Here is a 22,305-nt window from a genome sequence, read left to right as displayed (position 1 = left end):
TCCTTTTTTCTTAAGAAAAAAAAAGAAAAGAGATGTCTTGAGAAATTTTAAGTGCTTTAACAACAAAAAAATACAAACTATTTCTCCATGAAAACAGACATGGATGTGTACCTGATTTTACAAGAGAGCGACAACAGGAACAAGCCCCATTATTCGTTGGACACAAGTCATAAACATGCATCTGTTTGTGACCAAAACCAAGTTGTAAGCTAGAAGGGTACTCGGTAGAGCGCATAGCTCCACCAGGCTGAGCAGTTTACCTCTTGTATCCCACCGATAGGCCGGATCTGGATCCAGACCCAGACCCGGTCCTGAGCCAGAATCGAATCGGCTTGTTCTTGTCGCTTAACCAACCCATCCACCAAGTTTTGTCATAACTCGTCCACAACTTTCTGAGAGATTGTGCTGGATATCAATCATCTTTGGCCCTATCTTTCAATGGTGAAGAATCAGTGAAAAAATTATAATTTCTGGATCCTGACCAAAAAGGCACGTTGCTGTCCTTGGCTAGTCACCCACATACACAATAATAAATAATTCAGAACGATTGTTCAAAACAGTGAACAAAAATGGTGTGACAGACATTCGCTACAGACCAACATACTTGGCAAAATACTTTTGCCAAGTAACAAACAAACAGGGGTGAAAACATCACTTCTATCCACCTTCGAGGATGGGAAGGGGAAAATAAATTAAAAGAATGGGAACACAGCAAGCAATCATTGAATAAAGAGAATATGGAAATCTGCTGGAGCGCTCAACTTGACAGAAGCTATCTCCAAGCCTAAACCTTAAACCAAACTTATCACATGCACACTCTTGACAGAGGAATCCGAAGTGATGGCCTGCTGGGCAGGTTACCAAAAGTGGCTGAACCAGGCTGAGCAACCGGCTATTGAGTTGGATGTCAGGGGTATAACTATCCATATTGCTGACCATCCAATCAACTGCGAAACACCTTCATTTGTAGAAACACAGGCTGCGGTGACCCAGTTGATAGGGGTAAAGCCCCAATGATCTGTGGCATCCATGCTGAACTTGTCAAGGCTGATGGAAATGCCATAATGGTATCGTTGCATGCAGTTAGGTGCTCTGCCTGGAACACAGGAACACAGAACGCATTCCAACTGACTGGAAAAGGGGCCTCATTGTCCCTCTCTGAAAACGGAAGGGTGATCGCCACTAATGCAACAACTACCGAGGTGTGACGCTGCTCTCAGTGCCGAGCAAGGTCTTTTCTGGGATAATCCTTCGAACGCAGATGAGAGTTCACTCCACAATCTTCAACACTTGCAAGGACTGGATTCTGGGGAGGATGTCAGAGAGATCAAGCTGCAGTGTATCACTTGGGAATGTCAATATCTCTGACCTTGATTTTGCAGATGATGCAATCATCCTTGTGGAAACACTGGATGTCCTTGTAGGGGCCCTCAAAGCATTGAACGAGGAGTCAGAGCCGCTGGGATTATGGGTTTCCTGGGTCAACACAAAGATCTAGGCTTTCCTTGACATCTTGAATGCCACCATCTTGCTGTATCTGTTTGTGGTGAGGATGCTGAGGTCATGGAGAGATTCACTTAGTTTGGCAGTGATATTCATGTCTCCGCAGGTTGTGAGCTGGAGGTCAATATATGTCTGGGTCGTGCCTGGGGAGTCAGGATTCACTGGATCATGGGGTGTGGTGCTGTCGGTACCTGTGCAGGAGCACGAAAGTCCGAGTCTTCAGGTCATTGGTGCTTCCAGTCTTGCTCTACCGATGTGAGATTTCGACTCTGATAAAAAATCTGAGATGAAGACTTAACTCCTTGGGTACCAGGTCTTTTCGGAAAATCCTTAGTTATCGCTGGTCAGACGAGTGGTTGTTGAGAGGGTCTCAAACGAGATTTGTGTCTTGTATAGTCCGTGAGCATCAGCTGCTGCTGTACGAACATGTGGCTCGTTTTCCTGACGCTGGTCCTGCCCACCAGATTCTCTCAGCGAGGGAGCCTCGTGAAAGAAGGAGGCCAATGGGATGATGACGTTCCTCGTGGTTGCAGCAGGTTGATCAGAATCTCAAGGAGATGGGGATGGGCCAGGCATCTGCCTGGGGGATGGCCAGACGGAGGCCCCTGGAGTACCAGAGGAAAGTGGACGCAGCGCGCGCTGCTCCGGCACATGCTCCCATACCTAACGTCACCTAACTTGTTCAGGGACACCAGACAGACAAAATAATAAGCAGTATGGATGAGGTGGAGGTTTTAGCGATTTACCCTTTTGTGGGATGATAGGAAGCACAACATGGGTGTGGAAGTCAGGCTTTGCACTCATACAGGATGCTCCTGACCCACTCTCTCAACCCTTTCCCCTCTCTGCCTCCCACCCCAATTCTCTGTCCTCCCCTTCCATTTCTTCTTCATGTCCTCATCTCCCCCCTCCCCACCCAAAGTCCACAACCACCCCCCCCCCGAGTCCTAAAACCACCCCCCAAGCCTCAACCCCCTCTTCCTACTCTCTCCTCCCCTCCTTTCTTCATCAAGTCCTCAACCTGACTCCCTTAACCCCAAGCCCACAACTCACCTTCCCAACCTCTCCCCCCCCAAGCCTCAATCCCCTCTCCAAACTATATGTCCCCTCTCTGCCACCCCAACTCCCAATTCTCTGTCCTCCTCACCCTCTTTCTTCGCATTTTTAAAGAACATTACATCAGGATACACAAGGAATTTTGGCACAGGAGGAGGCCACTTGGCCCATCATTTCGTTTAATTTCATTATTTTAATTGTCCACATGAAACATGGAATTTTTTCATCCACTGGCAATTCCATGTAAAAAGGGTGCATCACATCCTTTTCGCATTAGCATTAAACATGTGAATGGAATTTGTCACAAATGTTCATCTAAAATGACAGGGTCATGAAGGTGAGTCCCAGAATGATTAAAACATGCCTGCGTTGTTCCTGTTCCTGTTCGTTAAGAACAATGTTAAAAGTAAATAACGACTGGTTGTTAAATTTACATTCTCTTCCTCCTTCCCGTTGTTGACAATATTCCTGTTCTCGCTGGTTAAAAATAAATATTAAAATAACAGCTTTAATTCACAATCTTGAAAGATGATGGAATCTCACAATTATTCAGTAAAATAGCGGTTAAGTGAGATAAATTTTTAAAGATTAAAAAAAAAAACAACAAAAAAACGTCATTCGTAATGGAAGAAATAATATGCAACTGGAACTCCTCGGAAACAAAGACCGTTGTAATGAAATGGCATTTATGGTCCCTGGTCAAGTAGTTCAAGAGGAAAACGTCATACAGACAAACAAATAAACAAACGGACTAAGCGTATTATTAGAGGATAGTATATATTGCTACGGTGGTCCGTGGGGTGCACACGAGGGCAAATCTTCCACCCGGACGCTCACCAATTTAGCGGCGGATGATCCTCAAGCCGAACGGATCTTTTCTTCGGTTTCCGACGTACAGAATCTCGAATGAGACCCGACAGCTATGGTAATTCCCCCATTTGAAAAGGAATAGGGCTGAGCATGAACCCTGAGGAAACATTCCGCAAATTTAACCCTCCTCGCGAGGTTTGGCGCTGACTCCCAATGGCACCGAATTTGATTCGTGCCACCGTTACAATTCCCCAATTCCGAAACACGCACCAGGCCGACATTCTAGTGGTGAGATACCAGTGTTTCTTCTCAACAAAAGGGGTGGTGAGAACAACAAAGGCACACACTGATTGTTTTCTATACACAATAAATACCCTTGCACTCACGTACTGTGACAGCTTACACGCTAACTTATCCACTCATACCACGAAGAGTAAGACAGATTGAAATCACAAAACTGAAATTTTTTTCTTCTTTGCTTTCCGACATATAAAAAAACCGCTCCCTCCCCTTCTCCCCGTGCAATGATTGTACAGGGTTGGTGTGAGCTGAGAGTGAGAGAGACGTGTCGGGTGGTGCCACATCTCTGCTCCGTATCCCCTTCTCTTGAGCACGTGCTCACTTGTATGACACCACAGGTTCTCCTGTCGTACAGCCGCGCTAGACTCGCCCGGCTCCACAGAACTCAACTCCTCGTTGAACTTCCTCATCTCCCCATCCTCTGTGCATCAACTCAACAACACTCTCAAATTGTGTTGTTAAACTCTCCGCTCTGACCCTGCCCCTCAGCTTTTATTACCTCGCGAGCATGCGCTCATTGGCTCCCCATATCCACAGTTACAAGCAGTTTCAAGCGGTTCCACATGGTTGCCAGCAAGGGTGTAGCTCCTACCTTGGCACACGGTCGGAGGTGGGGTGGATGTTGGGGGATGGCCCATAAACACAACAATGCACAAACATATATACCGCTGTGCTCCACTTCAATCGCCATGTTAAATTGTATCTGCTGACTGCTTTGTTAAGATACATTTAGCACATCCAGTGGTTAGTAAATCGTTTGAATTCGTCCGTAAGCAGTAAATAATAGGCAACTCTCTTGTCAGTGAAACTCCTCCTCCCCAGCACAGACATAAAGTAAACTCCAGCAAATTTATTTCAATAATTATTGTTAAAACGGCATAGTTCCACACCAGGAAAATTTCATGGAATGCTCATATTCACATACATACATATATACATACATACATACATACATACATGGGGAGCATGCGCCACAGTGCATCGTTTAGTCCACTTTCCACTGGTACTCCAGGGGGCCTCCTTCTGGACATCCCCATCACTTAGGGATGGAACATTCCAGGCACCCACCTGAAGGGACCGCCTCAGGTTAACCCGAGGAGACCACCATCTGGTGGACGACGCCTCAGCACCACCCCGCCACACACCACTTCGTGCGTTTTTGTGGAGTGAAGTGTTTTTACGGTGGCCGGAGTAAAATCCTGTCACCAACCTACGAGGGAAGGTAACCCAACTGCAGGAGGACGTCCACAGATGCAGTTGGGCACCAGATATGGATGGACAGTGGCTCATAAGGAGCTCCTCCACCCTTTGACAGGATTTGTTTTTATGTCCTGCTGGGTGTCCATATCCATACACCCTCCTCACCAGGAGGGCCTGGTAGGGGGCCGGGGGGAGGGAGGGAGGGGGTAGCCGGTTTAGTCACCGACACTCGACCATGAACGGGTTAGTCCAGGTTTTTATTCATGGGACAGGTTTACATGTTGATATTCTTATTCACGTAAGATATTTTCATTCATATGTAATTTGTATCATGCATGTATATCGTGTCATGTAAATGCGTACAACTTACATTACATGTCTACCTTAATTAAGCTGTAAAACACATGTCAAAGATTTCCTCTATTATTTTACATCGCTCACAAAACCATTAATCAATGTTTAAATGTTGTGGTGTAACACTCTCACCATGGGTGGCCTTCCGCCAAACACCCGGCCTTGCCCAATCAACACCTCGTGGACCTCCTGGGCACGGCTAACAACAACTGCACGATGAGAGCCCAGCCAAAGGCCCAGTACTGGTCCATGAGCATGTGCTAGACGAGTTAAGGCCAGATGAGGTGGACCTCGAGGAAGAGAAAGCAAACTACCCAAAATAGGTAGCCAGGGCAATGATGGTGGCAGCGGAGCAGAACTGGATGAATGAAGCCATATTGGGTGCCGGTCACGCCACAGAGATATCAAAGAAAACAGCAAGGCAAGAAGTAAAATACCCAATATGCTGAGCATCTTGACACCTAGGGATGGGGCACAAAAAAAACAACAATTGGCCACCCTTGTTAGCTCACCTGGAACGTAGTTCCAGGGAGATTCGGGGATGACGCATCAGTTTTTAAACTTGTGCTGCATCAGTGCCATGTAATATTGACAGTATGTTCTCAGAAGCTCTTCCATGAGCCTCGATATTGTGTAGAAAGAAAAAAAAAAACCAGAGATGTGCAGTATGCGGCATGCTTATTGGGTATTCTTTGAAGGTTCATCTTAGAAGCTGCTGCTTGTGTTATGTGATGACAATTTATACACAGAATATGCAGTTATCTGGAACTCTGAAATATGAGTTCCCTTTCAAGGAATGTCAACGCAGGAGGAGGACTGTGCAGTGGTTGCCAACCCCTCACACTATACCCAAATAGCTGCCGATGACTGTTTATAGAGTTATCAAGGACTAAAGTGTGGAAGAGTTGTGGCCCAGATGGTGTCTCTCTTTGACTAATGTGTGAGTTTGCCTTAGAACTGAGCATTCCTCTGTGTGATACGATAAATATTTCATTTGACCAAGATGTTGTCCTCTGTCAATGGAAGAAATCAATAATGGTGTCTTCACCGAAGGAAACACCACCGACGCTTGACAAATTGAGACCAATCACATTAACTGATCATTTCGCGGAGCTTGCAGAGTTAGTTGAGTATCAATGGCTTATGGCCGACATCGGTCCGAACATTGACACTCAATAATTTGGGAATTGTGCAGGTATGTCGTCGACCCATTATCTTGTACAACTGGGTGCTGACATACCTGGTTCAATTTCTACGATTGTTTTGACCGATTTTGCCGAGGCCTTTGATTCGGTGGATCATGCCGTAGCTACTAACAAACTGTATACCATAGGAGTAAGACCTTCCTTGATCCAATGGTCGTGCAGCTTTCTTACCTGGTTCAGCAAGTAGGGTATAAGGGACAACATTCGATAACTTCAACAGGAGAAGGTGGTGTCCCACAAGGAACACGTCTGGGGTCGCGCATGTTTTTTTTGGCCATCATCAACGATGCCCTTCAATCGTCTTAAGGCCCAGTCACACCTTGACGTTTTAGCCAGCTTATGCCGATTTTTGGAAAATTTGTGTAAAACGCTGGTACATGTCGAATACGTTATGGGTAAGTTTTGATAACATTGAGAGCACCCTGAAAAACACTGCCATACGTCGTTGTACGCTGGCTTTAAACATTGTACTTTTCGGTTGTCCTCAAATTTTCCATGCTTGAAATTTTACGACGTATGCCAGCGTATGACTCACACGTTCCGCATAACGCTGGCCATAAGTTGTAGCCACGTTACGCGATCGTTGACACACGTCGACACACGTTACTTGTAAGTTAATCATAAGTCGAAACACGTCGAGATAATGTGTAGCGTACCCGAAACTTATTTCTAACCTATGAGTAACGTGTTGTAGGCACGTTACGCGATCGTTGACACACGTCGACAAACGTTACTTGTAAGGTACTCATAAGTCGAAACACGTCAAGGTAATGGTTAGTGTCAGTGTACCAGACTCTTTGGGGGGGGTTTTTTCTTCTTCTTCGGTATGACGGTGATGTCGACACTTCGATTTCTCGTGCGGTTATAATATAATATAATTAAAAGGCTGCCGCTCAACGATTTAAATCATAACCGCACTAGAAATCGAAGTGTCGACATCACCGTCATGCCGAAGAAAAAAATAAAAATAAAAAATAAAAAGGAGAGTCTGGAACACTGACGCTAACCATTACCTTGACGTGTTTCGACTTATGAGTACCTTACAAGTAACGTGTGTCGACGTGTGCCGACGTTTGCATATCGTGCGTACAACTTATTCCCATCGCATGCGGAACGTGTCATATGGCAAGTACGTCGTAAAATGTTTAACACGTTTATAATTACAAGACATACTCCACTTAATACGACGTATCATAGCGTACTTTAGCGTTCTATTCACGCATACCAAACTTACCCATACCGTATTCGACGTGTGCCAGCGTTTTAGACTCATTTTTCAGAGGTCGGCATACGCTGGCAAGATCGCCAAGGTGTGACTGCGATGTTGACACTTCCATTTCTGCGGCGGTTATGATTTGAATCGTTGTGCGGCAGCCTTTTCATAACCTACGTCACGTCGTCGGCAATGCGTGCAGCGCGATATGCATAAGTTAGACTATCGTTGGGCATAGGTTGGGAAGGCCAACAACAGGCTCAGAATTCGTTGGTATAAATTATCTATAACACAACGAAACGTTCTGTGTCCGTTACTAACATGTTATGCATACGACCAACTCGTTATGAATACGTCCGAATCTTTAAAAAAAAACATCAAAAGTTCAACGTAAGCCAGCGTTTTACATACATTTTGATACGTTGCCATTGCTGGCTAAAACGTCAAGGTGTGACTGGGCCTTTAATGGTTGGGGTGGTGGGCTTGTGGATCCAAGCATCCTCAGTTCAAATCCTGCTTAATTGTTCAATTAATACCAGGTGGGGTTGACTCAGTCTGTCATCCTTCTGAGGTTAGCAAAATGAGCACCAGCTTGCTGGGATGATTGAGCCATGTGAGTATCCTGTGTTGGAGTGGTGACCCGTCCACTCCAGGATTGTGCCCAATAGTCCAGGAGACTGCCTTGGCAACACTGATGCTCTGCACAGAGTATGATCCAGATAGATGGATGAACAAACAGGTGTTATATTAGTTTAATTTAATTGTTTTCCTTTCAGAGAAGGACGATGTTGCTAATTAGTTTGAGACTAGTGTGGATTGGCTCACTCACGCTCGCCTCTCCATACACCGTTACAGGAAGTGATCTCACAGATTTCCTGTGTTGGCATGATTTACACCAATCATAATGCAAACATTTCTTTTGTACAAATTTATTATCTTGCCAAAAGGAAGTTTTTGCAAGATATGTTAGTCAGCTTGTATTTTTTATTTTTTTGTTTTGTTTGTCTGTAATCACGTATCGATCACTCTGCAGAGCACAGTTATCATTGGAAATTTTTGTAACTTCGCATACCAGAGGCCTATAGAGGTCCCTTTCAGCGCATAAAAATTTGAAGGTCAAGGTCAAAGGTCAAAGTCACTTTGTCGCAAATCAAGGGAGTCGACGAAACCCTTATTTTTTGAGTAATTTTGATCGGATTGTCTTCAAACTTCATGGGAATATAGTTCATGGTCTGGCGCTCAGCTGATTAATTTTTGGTGGCGATCGGCCTTGACCTTCATGGTTAGCGCTGGAGGTCGAAAGTTTTTGACCCCAAGGTCAAATTTTGAAATCTTAGATACCATATCGAGTAATACCTCATATGAAAGCGCTTGATAAGTGCTTTCCAGATCTGTCAAAAGTTTGACGCTATGACGTCATTTGATGACGTCATGACGAAAAAACGGATGTTTCATGAAAATTTTATGTCCTCAGTTCTCATCAAAATCTCTTGATATTTCATGTACAACGGTCCTGGAGAGATACCATTAACCGTACGAAAATATAAAGGTCAAGGTCAAAGGTCAAGGTCACAAAAAGGTCAAGCATCAAGGTCGACGAAACCCTTATTTTTTGAGTAACTTTAATCGAATAAGTAAGTCACTCATGTTCACATTTTGGAAAGATACTGGTCACCCTGGGGGTGACATTGGTTTATTTGTAATATTGGTGATATCATATGTATTTTTAACTTACAAATACAACCTATCACTTCGCTGATGGGGGTATTAAGTGGGGGGAGGGGGTGGGAGGGAGAGGAGGAAGAGAAAAGAGGGAAAGGATAGAGGAGGGAGAGAGGACAGAGGCAGGGTGGAGAGGGAGAAAGGGAGAGAGGGAGAGAGGGGGGAGAAAGGGGGAGGGAGGGGCTGAGATAGTGGTGAGAGAGGGGGGAGTGGTGAGAGAGGAAGGGAGGGGTTAGAGAGGGGTGAGAAAGGGAGAGAGGAGGGGCTCAGAGAGTGGTGAGAGAAGGGGGAGTGGTGAGAGAGGAAGGGAGGGGTTAGAGAGGGGTGAGAAAGGGAGAGAGGGAGGGGCTGAGTGAGTGGTGAGAGAAGGGGGAGGGGGGAGAGAGGAAGAGAGGAGTGAGAGAGGGGTTGAGAGAGGGGTTGAGAGAGGGGATGAGAGAGGGGATGAGAGAGGGGATGAGAGAGGGGATGAGAGAGGGGATGAGAGAGGGGATGAGAGAGGGGATGAGAGAGGGGATGAGAGAGGGGATGAGAGAGGGGATGAGAGAGGGGATGAGAGAGTGGGTAAGAGAGTGGGTAAGAGAGGGGTGAGAGAGTGGTGAGAGAGTGGTGAGAGAGTGGTGAGAGAGGGGGGAGGTTTTATAGAGTGGTGAGAGAGGGAGGAAGGGGTTAGAGAGGGGCGAGACAGGGGGAGGGGTGTGAGAGGAAGAGAGCAGTGAGAGTCTGAGAGATGGGGTGAGAGTGGTGAGAGTGGTGAGAGAGGGGGTGAGAGAGGGGGTGAGAGAGTGGTGAGAGAGGGGAGAGAGAGGGGAGAGGGTGAGACAGGGGGGAGGGGTGAGAGAGGAAGAGAGCAGTGAGAGTCTGGGAGAGTGGTGAGAGAGGGGTGAGGGGAGGGAAGGGAGGGGAGGCAACACGAGGGGAGGAGGAGGCAGCACGAGTGGAATTTAGGCAGTCAGTGGTCCAGAGCATTATCAGGGTGATAAAATATGCCAAAACAGCAAAGTTTTCTTTTTGACCATCATCTTCCATATAAAACAGGGCGGGGGAATTTTATAATTAAAATCCATGCTATCTACCTGGCAAAGGCCTGCACGCGTGTCCCAACCCACACGCATTCCTGCAACCTGCTCGCATGCAGGCACGCACGGACGCACGCACGCACGCACACACGCACACACCCCACCACGTCCAACCTCCATGTGTGCAGTCTAGTACCTTCTTGTTTTCAGCCACTGCCGACTATTAACACATTTGAAAAAGTATTAGTGCATTTATATTAATATTTTGTCATGAAAGCAAATATCACAAAACGGGAAAAAGAAAACTGTGTCCGGAATTGCCCAAAAAAAGGACCTCTGTGAAAAGCAGGTTGAAGAGGTCGGCGTTGCAACAAATGAAGTTCCACTTTCTGCACATTCCTTAATTCTTTCTTCATCTATCTATAATTCCAGCAGTGTGTGTGTGTGTGTGTGTGTGTGTGTGTGTGTGTGTGTGTGTGTGTGTGTGTGTGTGTGTGTGTGTGTGTGTGTGTGTGTGTGTGTGTGTGTGTGTGTGTGTGTGTGTGTGTGTGTGTGTGTGTGTGTGTGTGTGTGTGTGTGTGTGACCGCTGTTTCTCGACAACCACTGGTCCGATCTAATTGAAACTTGCCAGGTATATTGCTGGGGACCTGAGTATCTGCCTTTTCAAGGTTTGAAATTAATCGGACAAGTGGTTCCCAAGTTATGGCCAAGTTAAAGCGTGTTCCCCATTACAGGTTACAATGTACGGACTTCCAGATAGTGATGACTTCCTGTATTCTAATAATTTCTTGATTTCTTATGCGCATTTTTGTTTGAAAGTTTTTTTCTTTTTTCTTTTTTTTTGCACGTACGGCCACGCGAGAGCGAAGGAACGTTGAAGGAACGAAGGAACGAAGAGCGAAGGTTGTTGTTTCTGGCACGCAGTTTGAAAGTTTTTTTTTGTGTTTTTTTTCCACGTACTGTGATTTTTTTTTTCAATATATATATATATATATATATATATATATATATATATATATATATATATATATATATATTTTTTTTTTTTTTTTTTTTAATCCCTTTATCGTGCCTCAGCCGTTGTAGGTATATGAAAGTTAATATTCAATGATCCCCGATCCAATACCTTTGTGGGTGTAGGGAAGTGTTTTAGCCACCCACAAAAAAAAAAGAATAGAAAAATAAACAAAATTTGATTTCTTCAAAATGCCAACAGGATTAGTTAGAAGAGCACCGGACAATGGTACCCCAGGTAGTATTAAATCAGGCAATGAAGTTTGTGTGTATGTATACAGATAGAACCCCCTCTAACAGGTGTGATCTGCCACAAGAACACATTATCTCTGCCCTGCTGAGCACCAGTTAGGAGGTATGCAGTTAGGGGTAATAAATGAAACTAAAGGAGCACACTGACTTAATATGTGACGTGATGTAATTTACATGTGTATGACGTCAGTGTCATGTCACATCTAGGATTGGTGTGCTCCTTTCATGTATGTATGTATGTTTGTATGTATATATGTATGTCTGAAAATCTTTTCTTTTAAAGAAAAAAAGTAGGGCTGGCACGATCTCCACCAAATTATGCATACGTGTTGATAGTACCCAGGGTCAGGTCATGGCACAAATATAACTAGAACGGCACTTGGTAGAGTGCAATGCTCCACCAGGCTGAACAGTTTACGTTTTGTACGTAACCCCCTGATAGGACGAATCTGCATCCGGACCTTAACCAACTCATCCACCAAATTTCGTCCGAATCCATCAATAACTTTTTGAGACACCCTGCTCACAGATAAACAGGGGTGAAAACATAACCTCCGTGTACCTTCGGTGACAGAGGTAACGAGAACGGCACTCGGGAGAGCAAGCTTGGTGTTGGCTTAATGGTTAATGTGGCTGAGTTAAGATCTTATGGTCTCGAGTTTGAGCCCCTGTTATGCTGTTGAAACAACACAAGGTGGGTTGATTCAGCTGGTAATCCTTCTGAGGTTGGCAAAATGAGTACCAGCTTACTGGTAACAGGGGGCGCTCCATTAGAGGCACAGCCGTGCCCCCAGAACATGATGCAATCAGCAACCACAGGCTGCACACGAAACGACAACCCGGTGGAGTACGTACCTCTGCCAGGCTGAACATTTCAGGTTTTGTATCCCACTGATAGGCTGGATCTGCATCCATACCTTAAACCGAATCGAATCGGCGTGTTCTTGTCACCTCCACAACTCATCCACCAAGTTTAATTTGAATTCTCCACAATGGTTTGAGATATCATGCTACATATCGTTTTTGGCCCAATATCTCAATGGTGAAGAATCATTTTTAAAATTCTCGTACAGTATGCGGATCTGCATCCAGATTCTCACAAAAATCCATCACTTCATCCTTGTCACATGCCCAACATGGCCACCAAGATCCGTTGGAATCCTTCCACAACGTTTTGAAGTACCATGCTCTATATCATTTTTGCGCCTTATCTCTCAAGGTGAAGAATCACTTAAAAAAAAAATAAACGTCATATCCCAATCCTGATGTTCGACTGAAGGTGGCAAGAATTTGTAATTTTTTTTCAGGATGACGACAAACAATTCCTCCCCTTCAAGAAAGACACCGTGTTATCTTTAACATTCACTAACGACCTGTGCTCACTGGCAGGTCCTCCTACTTAACGTCCTTTCAATGAACGGCACACACGTTGATGCATCATCCAGCATGTGAAACACCAAGAGGACAATGTATAGCTGGGTTGAGATCTGAACCCCAAGCACAGGCTAGATAACTCAAACGTAACTGTGCATACCTCAAAGCTATCCTGACAGCCAGCCCATTGGTATCCGAATAAAGACATAGGATTTAGACATGATTTGTTGGATTTTAAGTCCATTGTCTACTCGCATCCAAATTGTATTTTAATCCTATGAAAATTGTGACAAATTACATTTCATCCACTCATACGTAAAGCATGACAGCATTGCAGGATATTTGCATTTTCACTGATTTCATCAGTACATATCTTCACGTTGGAATCAAAAGGTTCTTTCTGACAATTGAATCTTTGTTCGTCAGAACCTTTTGATTTTAAGGCGACGATATGCAGCTAAGCATAGATATAAAGAGATGAAATAACAATGAACATTGCTTGTTGAATAATTGAAAGAGTGATTGTTTCGTTTAAAGATTAACATTGTTTCAAAAAAAAACTTCCAAAAACATTTTTTATGAAAACTGTTGCAAAGAAAAACCAGATTAAGTAAAACACCAACCGTTTCATCAACAATCGTTCATTGAATTGTTTTTTTTTAATGTCAGCCCAGCGACTTTACGATCAACATGAGAAATTATCACTTGTATCAAATCAGATCTAACGCATATTGCAGTAAAACAAATAACACCGTAAGAAATGATTAAATCCATAACCAGGAAATTCTCACCACGATCGGCGTCTTGCGTGAGCGTCTCAAAAGGCAACTCGTTTCTCTTACCCTTTATATTATCTGGACCTACTCCCATAAAAAATGGCCACAGCATGTCCTTGGCATAATTCACTGCATTCATGCCTAATGTCAATAGTTATCATTTCTACATTCTTAAGAATCTCGGACCACCTCTCTGCAGCTACCAAAAAGACAAATAAATTCATAAATGCAGCAACAATGTAGTCTGCAACTCCCTGAACTAAGCAGCATCCAAACGTCAGAGCATAAATGTCAATATAACTTTCGAAAACATTTTTTTTTAACATGACACCACTGAAAAGCCAATTACTTTGTAACATTTTTACTTGATTTTGGGAGTACAAACTGGTCTCAAAGTTTCACAACGAGGAGCAACTTCTATATACTCAAGATATAAAATATCTATATTCTCTGAATGTTAAATATCTATATTCTCTGGATGTAAAATATCTATATTCCCTGGATGTAAAATATCTATATCCCTTGGATGTAAAATATCTATATTACCTGGATGTAAAATATCTATATCCCCTGATTGCAAAATATCTATATTCGCTGGAGGTAAAATATCTGTATTCTCTGGATGTAACATATCTATATTCTCTGGATGTAAAATATCTATATTCTCTGGATGTAAAATATCTGTATTCCCTGAATGTAAAATATCTATATTCTCTGGATGCAACATATCTATAATCCCTGGATGTAAAATATCTATATTCTCTGGATGTAAAATATCTATATTCTCTGGATGTAAAATATCTGTATTCCCTGGATGTAAAATATCTATATTCTCTGGATGAAACATATCCATATTCTCTGGATGTAAATATCTATATTCTCTGGATGTAAATATCTATATTCTCTCGATGTAAAATATCTATATTCTCTGGATGTAAAATATTTATCTTCTCTGGATGTATAATATCTATATTCTGTGGATGTAAAATATCTGTATTCTCTGGATGTAAAATATCTATATTCCCTGGATGTAAAACTATCGATATTCTCTGGATGTAAAATATCTACATTCACTAGATGTAAAATTTCTATATTCTCTGGATGTAAAATATCTATATTCTCTGGATGTAAAATATCTATATTACCTGGATGTAAATTATCTATATTTTCTGAATGTAAAATATCTATATTCTCTGAATGTAAAATATCTATATTCCCTGGATGTAAAAATATCGATATTCTCTGGATGTAAAATATCTATATTCCCTGGATGTAAAATATCTATATTCTGTGGATGTAAAATATCTATATTCCCTGGATGTAAAATATTCATATTCTCTGGATGTAAAATATCTATATTCTCTTAATGTAAAATATCTATATTCCCTGGATGTAAAGCATCTATATTCCCTGGATGTAAAATATCGATATTCTCTGCATGTAAAATATCTATATTCCCTGGATGTAAAATTTTGTTGCGGATTCGCGCCCGCCGGCGTGCGAGCGGCCACGTAACTCGAATCGCGGCACGTCACCCACCGGACGGACAATCCCGTCGTGACCCTCTCGGACTAACGCCGGGAACTAGTCACAGGTGGGCCTTTCGGCCTCACCACGATCGTGCCAATCGCACCCCCCCGCGTGGGATAGGGTTGCTCGCCAAATTTGACCTACCTAAGTACCCACACGGAGGGTAGACCGGGCGATCACACCTCGCCGCAGGTCGACTTCGGACACGGGCCACTTTAAGCGACCCGTTCCGTACTATCGGGATAACCGAGCGGTGTTATCGTCAACCTCGACGGTTCGATTAATTATTGGGCGTATTTAGCCCACGACCAACCCTTTACGTGAAGTAAGATGGAGATTCAATTAGAGAAAAGACGAAGCGAAACGGGAAAAACAGTTCAACATAAAGCACATTTATTCCGCGGCAAACGGAAAGCACACATACAATTATACACCAAAAGCAAATGTAAAAGTAGAAGAAACACAACAATTCTGCACAAAAAGCAAATGCAACAATGCAGATCTACTACCGACTACCGAGCACACGGCAACACTTATACAGTTTTACTTCACAGACGGCGCCGACAACACATATACTCAAAGCAAAAGAAAAAGGGATCACCCTCAACTACAAGGGGGCAGACGGGCCTGGGGCCGAGACCGCGTCGAGCCTACCCGTCTGGTGATGAGCCGCAAGATGGCGGCGGCTCCCCGACTCCGCGGGCCTCGCTGGCACTGCCTGGAATGGGGTGGGAACGGGGCCCCCTTCTCACACTATCTCAGCGCGGGGGGAAACAGGAGGGGGTTGTTGATGCTCGGGGGAATGAGGATATCTCGCTGGCTTGGGTCCCGCGACGAGCGACTCCACCGCGACCTCGGTCGCGTTACCGGCCTCCCCTCTCCGCAACTCCCCGACTCTGACACGAGCGCCCTCTCGATTGCCTTCGCCGCCGCCACAACTCTCCAACTCTCCCACTCTCCACTCTTCTCAACTCCGTCCAACTGCGATTCAGAAACTCTTTTTCTCTCCCGATTCAGAAAGTCCCTCAACAACTGCCTCGATTCGCTCCGCGCTCGGTGCTTTATAGTCCGACAGGAGAAATCATATGCAGATTTTTGGATCAGGAATCACTCGGGGGCGGAGCCACACTCCCCATTGGACAGAGGAAAAGTGGGCGTGAATGATTCTTGATCCGCGAATCTGCATATAGCGATTATACTCCGACGCACCTGGAGGCGGGGCCAAATCGCCCCACGCTCGCTGATAGGACGGAACAGAAGTGGGCGTGAATCGTTCTTGATCCGATTTCTCGGAAAGGCTGTTGTTTTTGCACCCGCTGCTCGGTGCGCGCCCTGTACGAGTCCAGGATCGGTGCCCACAAGCGGCGCGAGAATGGCGGTGATGCGATGGTTGCGAGAGCGAGATGTGACGGCAAGGGTCGTGGCTGTTGGCGTTGTTGTTGTTGTGAAGCGGCGTTGCGGTTGGTGGTTGTTGTGTGATGGCTGTTGAGACGTGGTTGGTGGTGGTTGTGGTGGTAGTAATGGCGGCTGGTCCAAAATAAAGATAGTAAAAGAAAAACGGCTATCTAAAAGGGTCGCAGCCCGAATGAATGACATTTATTCCCTCTAAACAACAGGTTTGGGCCTAACTACACATATACTTACAGAGATATCTCACCTACGGGACCTGAATGGTGGTTTGCGAATTTCGTCAACCACAACAATATCTACATTCTCTGGATGTAAAATATCTATATTCCCAGGATGAAACATATCTATATTCCCTGGATGTAACATATCTATATTCCCTGGATGTAAAATATCGATATTCTCTGGATGTAATATATCTATATTCCCTGGATGTAAAATATCGATATTCTCTGGATGTAACATATCTATATTCCCTGGATGTAACATATCTATATTTTCTGTATGTATAATATCTATATTCTCTGTATGCAAAATATCTATATTCTCTGTATGTAAAATATCTATATTCTCTGGATGTAAAATATCAATATTCTCTGGATGTAAAATATCTGTATTCCATGGATGTAAAATATCTATATTCCCTGGATGTAAAATATCTATATTCTCTGGATATAAAATGTCTGTATTCCCTGGATGTAAAATATCTATATTCTCTGGATGTAAAATATCTATATTCTCTGGATGTAAAATATCTGTATTCCCTGGATGTAAAATGTCTGTATTCCCTGGATGTAAAATATCTATATTCTCTGGATGTAAAATATCTATATTTTCTGGATGTAAAATATCTATATTTTCTGGATGTAACACATCTATATTCCCTGGATGTAAAATATCTATATTATCTGGATGTAACATATCTATATTCTCTGGATGTAAAATATCTATATTCTCTGGATGTAAAATATCTATATTCTCTGGATGTAAAATATTTATATTCCCTGGATGTAAAAGTGTGACCTTGGTTTATTGGTGGATGGACTACTCAAAGGCATTTGTAACTTGTTGATTCCCTTCCCTAAAGCACAGCCTTCACTGAGACCTTGAATGTATGAAAGGCAAACGAACTGCTTTGCTTGAACTTTTACTGCCACTTGCTGAAGCCTGTGATTGGAAAAAATAAAATTTCAACAAGGAATGTCTTGAGCTGTAGTGTACATCTGGCATTTATAGAAAAGAAAAGAGTAAAATGAGTTCAACAACTCATTCATTTATTCAAAACATTCCATTGGGTAAACTTACCATGGATTAAGTGAAAATAATTTTTGACTTATTAGGAACCAAGTAAGGCTGTCCACAAATTACAAGGAAATTCCAAGGAAATTATGCACAGGAGGAGGTCATTCGGCCCGTCATGCCTGCACGACACCAATACCAGATTAAATAAATCCGTCAATATCCCATCCCTTCATATGCAGCCATTTTATCTGCTGGTTGCATTATTTGTTCGGGGCACAGATATGCTGCTGATGCAGTGCCCCTATTACCAGTACACCAGTACTCATTTCAACAACCTCAGAAGGATGACAGGCTGAGTCAACCCCCTGGTGTTAATTCAGCAGCCAACGGGATTTGAACTCAGGACCTGAGCATCCCAAGCCACCACAGCCACCCAAACTGTTCAGCCAACACCAGAACCAAGTTTTGTTCTGGTTTTAAATTTTATTTCAACCAAACCAAAAGAGATACAATGATGCGATATTCTTTTTGCATTTTGTGACATAATTATTAAAATTTCTTGTCTGCTTCAGTGAACCTCATCATGTGCACCAAGCCTGGTGTTGGCTTCACGGTTAGGGTGGTGAACTTGGAACCCTCGGGTCCTGAGTTCAAGCCATTTTGGCATTTTCGTTCAAGCCATCATGTGCATCTTTAGTGGAAATGTAGCACATCTTAGCGATAATCCACTTCAATCCACATGTTGCTCAACATATCCCTCGTCACACTACTGATGCAATTGGTTAACCTTGTATGAAATATTTCATTGACAACAACAGAGATTTGGAAAACAATCATTCATTTCCTCCACAACAAGAAGTCTGAAGGCGTCATATCAAGAAACAGCCATCTACCTCACCACGTCCAATCCATCTACCAGGGAAGTTCTCAGTTCTAAAGGTTGCACTTTATACCGCATAAAGATGCAATCTCTTGTGTACAACTTTATTTCTTGTATTATAATTTTCCTGTAGGTTTGGATTGATTAGAAGCAACTTTTACACAATGTTGTTGTTTTTTTCTCTCTGAGGAGCATTTCCATGTTTCATGGAGAGGGGTGAGGCATATAGACAGTATTAGCCTATCATATACTGTATATATATATATATATATATATATATATATATATATATATATATATATATATATATATATATATATATATATATATATATATATATATATATATAGTGACGTCCACGGGACTTGATCAGTCCCGCCAACGTAGAATGAGCCGAAACGATGGAGGCGATTTATTTTTATATAACCCAAAAACGGCGGTTTTAATCGCCCTACCGCAAATGGGACGAGGAAGGTGGCACGAGTCACTTTTCACTGAGTTGATGATGTTTATTTGTTTTTATTATTACCCAGAAATAACAAGACTCGGCAAGAAGAGGGATCCGGGGCGATTTGACGGGATGGTGTGGGATCGGGCGTGGGGAAAAAACACAGACAATTCCAATGAATATACAGATCTCAAACCCTCTAAGGCGCCAAGCACACACACACACACACACACACACACACACACACACACACACACACACACACACACACACACAGACACAGACACAGACACACACAACGTAGCTATCTCTGGTGGTCAGGCTGGACCGTGGTGTGGACGCAACTGTCCCAGGATCGGCACCGGACGAGCCGGCCTTGCTCTCGCCAGGGGGGGGGGGGAGGAGAAACCGCGGTTCTGTCGACTTCCTGGTCCTGGCCCAAGTTCGCCCACAGCCGCCAGGGAACCAGCTCCCGCGCCAAGCCGCGAGCAGGAGAGGGAGGCAGGTCCACCCGCCGCCCGACCCCGTATTCCGAGTCAGCAGAACCCTAGAGCCAACCAAAGCGAGGCACGAGGCTCGGCAAGGCTCCCAGGCACGATCAAGAGCACGATCAACTCAGCACAGCAACCAGGACGCTCTCTGCCGGCACAGGTTCCACACCCAAAAAAACGAGCGTTCCGGTTGTAATCTTCTTCTTCTTCCTTTTCGACTCCGAACAGAACCTTTTTATCCTTCTGCCCTCGTCACCTCCAATCGAGCCGTCCATTGGCCCACTGCCGTCGCCTTCTGCCAATCGTGATCACGGGGCGGAGCCATCCGCTGCACTGTCCTGTGACGTCACGGCCAGTCTCCAGAGAATACCAAAAGGGGTTTACGCAGACACACTTACCCTATCCCGTGTCCCTATCTAATTACGTGACATTTATCATTTCCCCCTTGAAGAAATGAACATTTACGAGACAACTTATCACCACTGAATTACTACTTATTACATCGAGATCCTGGTAAACTCGAACAGCATGGCATACCTAATTAAACATTCTAATTACCCTTTGAATGCATACCCCCCCCCTCAAACGTAACACTGCCCCCTCCTCTGGTACCGCAGCTCCTGCAAGGTATATCACAGGCGCTACCATACCAGCCTTAACACTTACTGACTCACACCTAATTAACCTAACGAAATAAAGTAGGAGGGGCAATGGGCAGCGAGTCGCAGCTAACTTACCTATCCTGCTTAATGTACTACCCCCTTATGGCCTTATCCTCGCCTAAACAATCATTCGTTTTTTCTTTTTTTTTATTTCATGAGAGCACTGAGCGAAGTTGCACTCCATCCTCCGGATCATCGCTCTTGCCCAGCACTCTTCCAGTGATCTGGGGAGGGGAAACAAAAGGTTCCACAAAAACACAACACTTGTACTTTACATTCCTACTCTAAGCCTTAACGACACTATTCATGGGATATTTACACTTGACCGCCTCCCCCAGTGGATGCTAATAGACCCAGCGTTACCTGGGGAGCCAATTTTCAAATTTGCTTGCCCCAAAATTATGCGGACATCATGCCCTTGCTGCACCTGTCAAGTTGTGCGGGATCGGGTGGGACTCACACATCTTCACAACACTCACACCATGGTCATCATCACATTTCTCGGTCATGGTCCTCATTTTAATCATGCAGGCTGAATCCCGTCATGGCCGTGGGGTGGGTTACCACAAGATGATGGGGGCATCTCAGGTGCAACCATGCCCACAGGTAAGCTTTAGTCCAACCCGGACGTTTCTCCGCCCCGCTCCCTTTGATTCCCTCCCCCCTGGTAGCCATCAGCTCTAATCCCGTACAACACTCTGGAAGGGGTCTCACTGGCTCCTCTGGCCTTCCTGGGTCGCCAAGGTCCTACCCGCCTTGGTCGCCCAACCAGACCCTCTCCCAGTTGCCTCCAGACACTGTCACCATTAGCCACCAGGTGGTGAATCTCCTTGAAGGGGGTCGCAATTCACGCTCACCGTGAGCTTCAGCAATCCCTGTGGACAAGCACATCATCCCCACCCACAAAACCCACATGACTCTCCCACCCCATCGGCCTTACATGTGACACCTGCATTTCTAACACTTCGCCGACCATGACCTTCCCTGTTACCACACCATGTCCAATAAAAAATCAATGTGTGCACCATACATTTCACTTCTTAACTTAAAACAACTCACACAGCACTTCTCACCCGATCCACGCACCAGCCATTGGACAGCCACTCGTGCCCGCTTTGTTTCCAATTACCCACTGTCCCGATTGTCACTCTAAAACCCAGCAGAACTTACAAACCCATGCCAATTTTCCCACAATTCATTTTTTTTTCACTAAAGGAGGCACTTCGCCACAATCTCACCAGCCGTGCATGGCCCTATATGCTCAGCCCGATCTAGTCTCCCGGACCCCCTACAGTGATCTCCGGACCCGACCTATGAAAGGGCATCTCGGATAGACCTGGCGGTTCAGCAGGAGGATTCATCCTCTGTAATATTTGGGTAATGCCAATTTCTCCCAGCCCCCCTCCCTGATCCTGAATCTCCGCCTGTCGGATCGTCACCGATGGCCTCTCGGGCACCCAACCCGGCCGACTCCACGAGGCCAGCCTGGGCGCGCACTCGGCCGCTCGGTGAACGATGGGTGGGTCCTGTAACTCCACCAGCGCTCGGACCTCAGGGTCAGGAAGAGCAGCTAAAAATTTCTCTAGTGCCAGTCTGTCCCATGCCTCCACTGTAAGGTCCCGATACGCGATCCTGACTGATTGGTAAATGTCCTGTGCCAGCTCCTGCACTGTCTCACCCGGCTTTAATCTGCGGTGCTGGAGCTGGGCCCGCACCAGATCACAGTTTGCCGCGAACCCAAACCGACGGCTCAACGCATCGCAAATGTGGGAGCTGGTCAACATCCCTCCGCGATCACGTTTAACACATCTGCGGCTGGTCCCCGCAACGTTGCCACCAAATTCCC

General features: G+C 44.6%; 1 protein-coding gene across 4 annotated transcripts in view; it reads right to left on the bottom strand.

Moving 5' to 3' along the window:
* LOC147013542 (steroid 17-alpha-hydroxylase/17,20 lyase-like) overlaps window positions 1-22,305 on the bottom strand; it is a 132,941-nt gene that overhangs the window by 47,187 nt on the left and 63,449 nt on the right. For 3 of the 4 annotated variants that reach the window (XM_085855420.1, XM_085855419.1, XM_085855421.1), the window contains exon 2: window positions 5,356-5,684. In XM_085855420.1, the coding sequence (XP_085711546.1) occupies window positions 5,356-5,676 (321 nt within the window). In that variant the 5' untranslated portion in view covers window positions 5,677-5,684. Of the gene's footprint in view, window positions 1-5,355; window positions 5,685-13,814; window positions 13,966-22,305 lie in introns of those variants that run through there. The other variant, XM_085855418.1, reaches the window with a different exon arrangement.

The sequence above is a fragment of the Eptatretus burgeri genome, chromosome 14, assembly GCF_056783735.1.
Source record: "Eptatretus burgeri isolate ZD-2024b chromosome 14, Ebu_testis_v1, whole genome shotgun sequence".
Taxonomy (NCBI): domain Eukaryota; kingdom Metazoa; phylum Chordata; class Myxini; order Myxiniformes; family Myxinidae; genus Eptatretus; species Eptatretus burgeri.
This window is presented reverse-complemented; position numbering and strand designations above follow the sequence as displayed.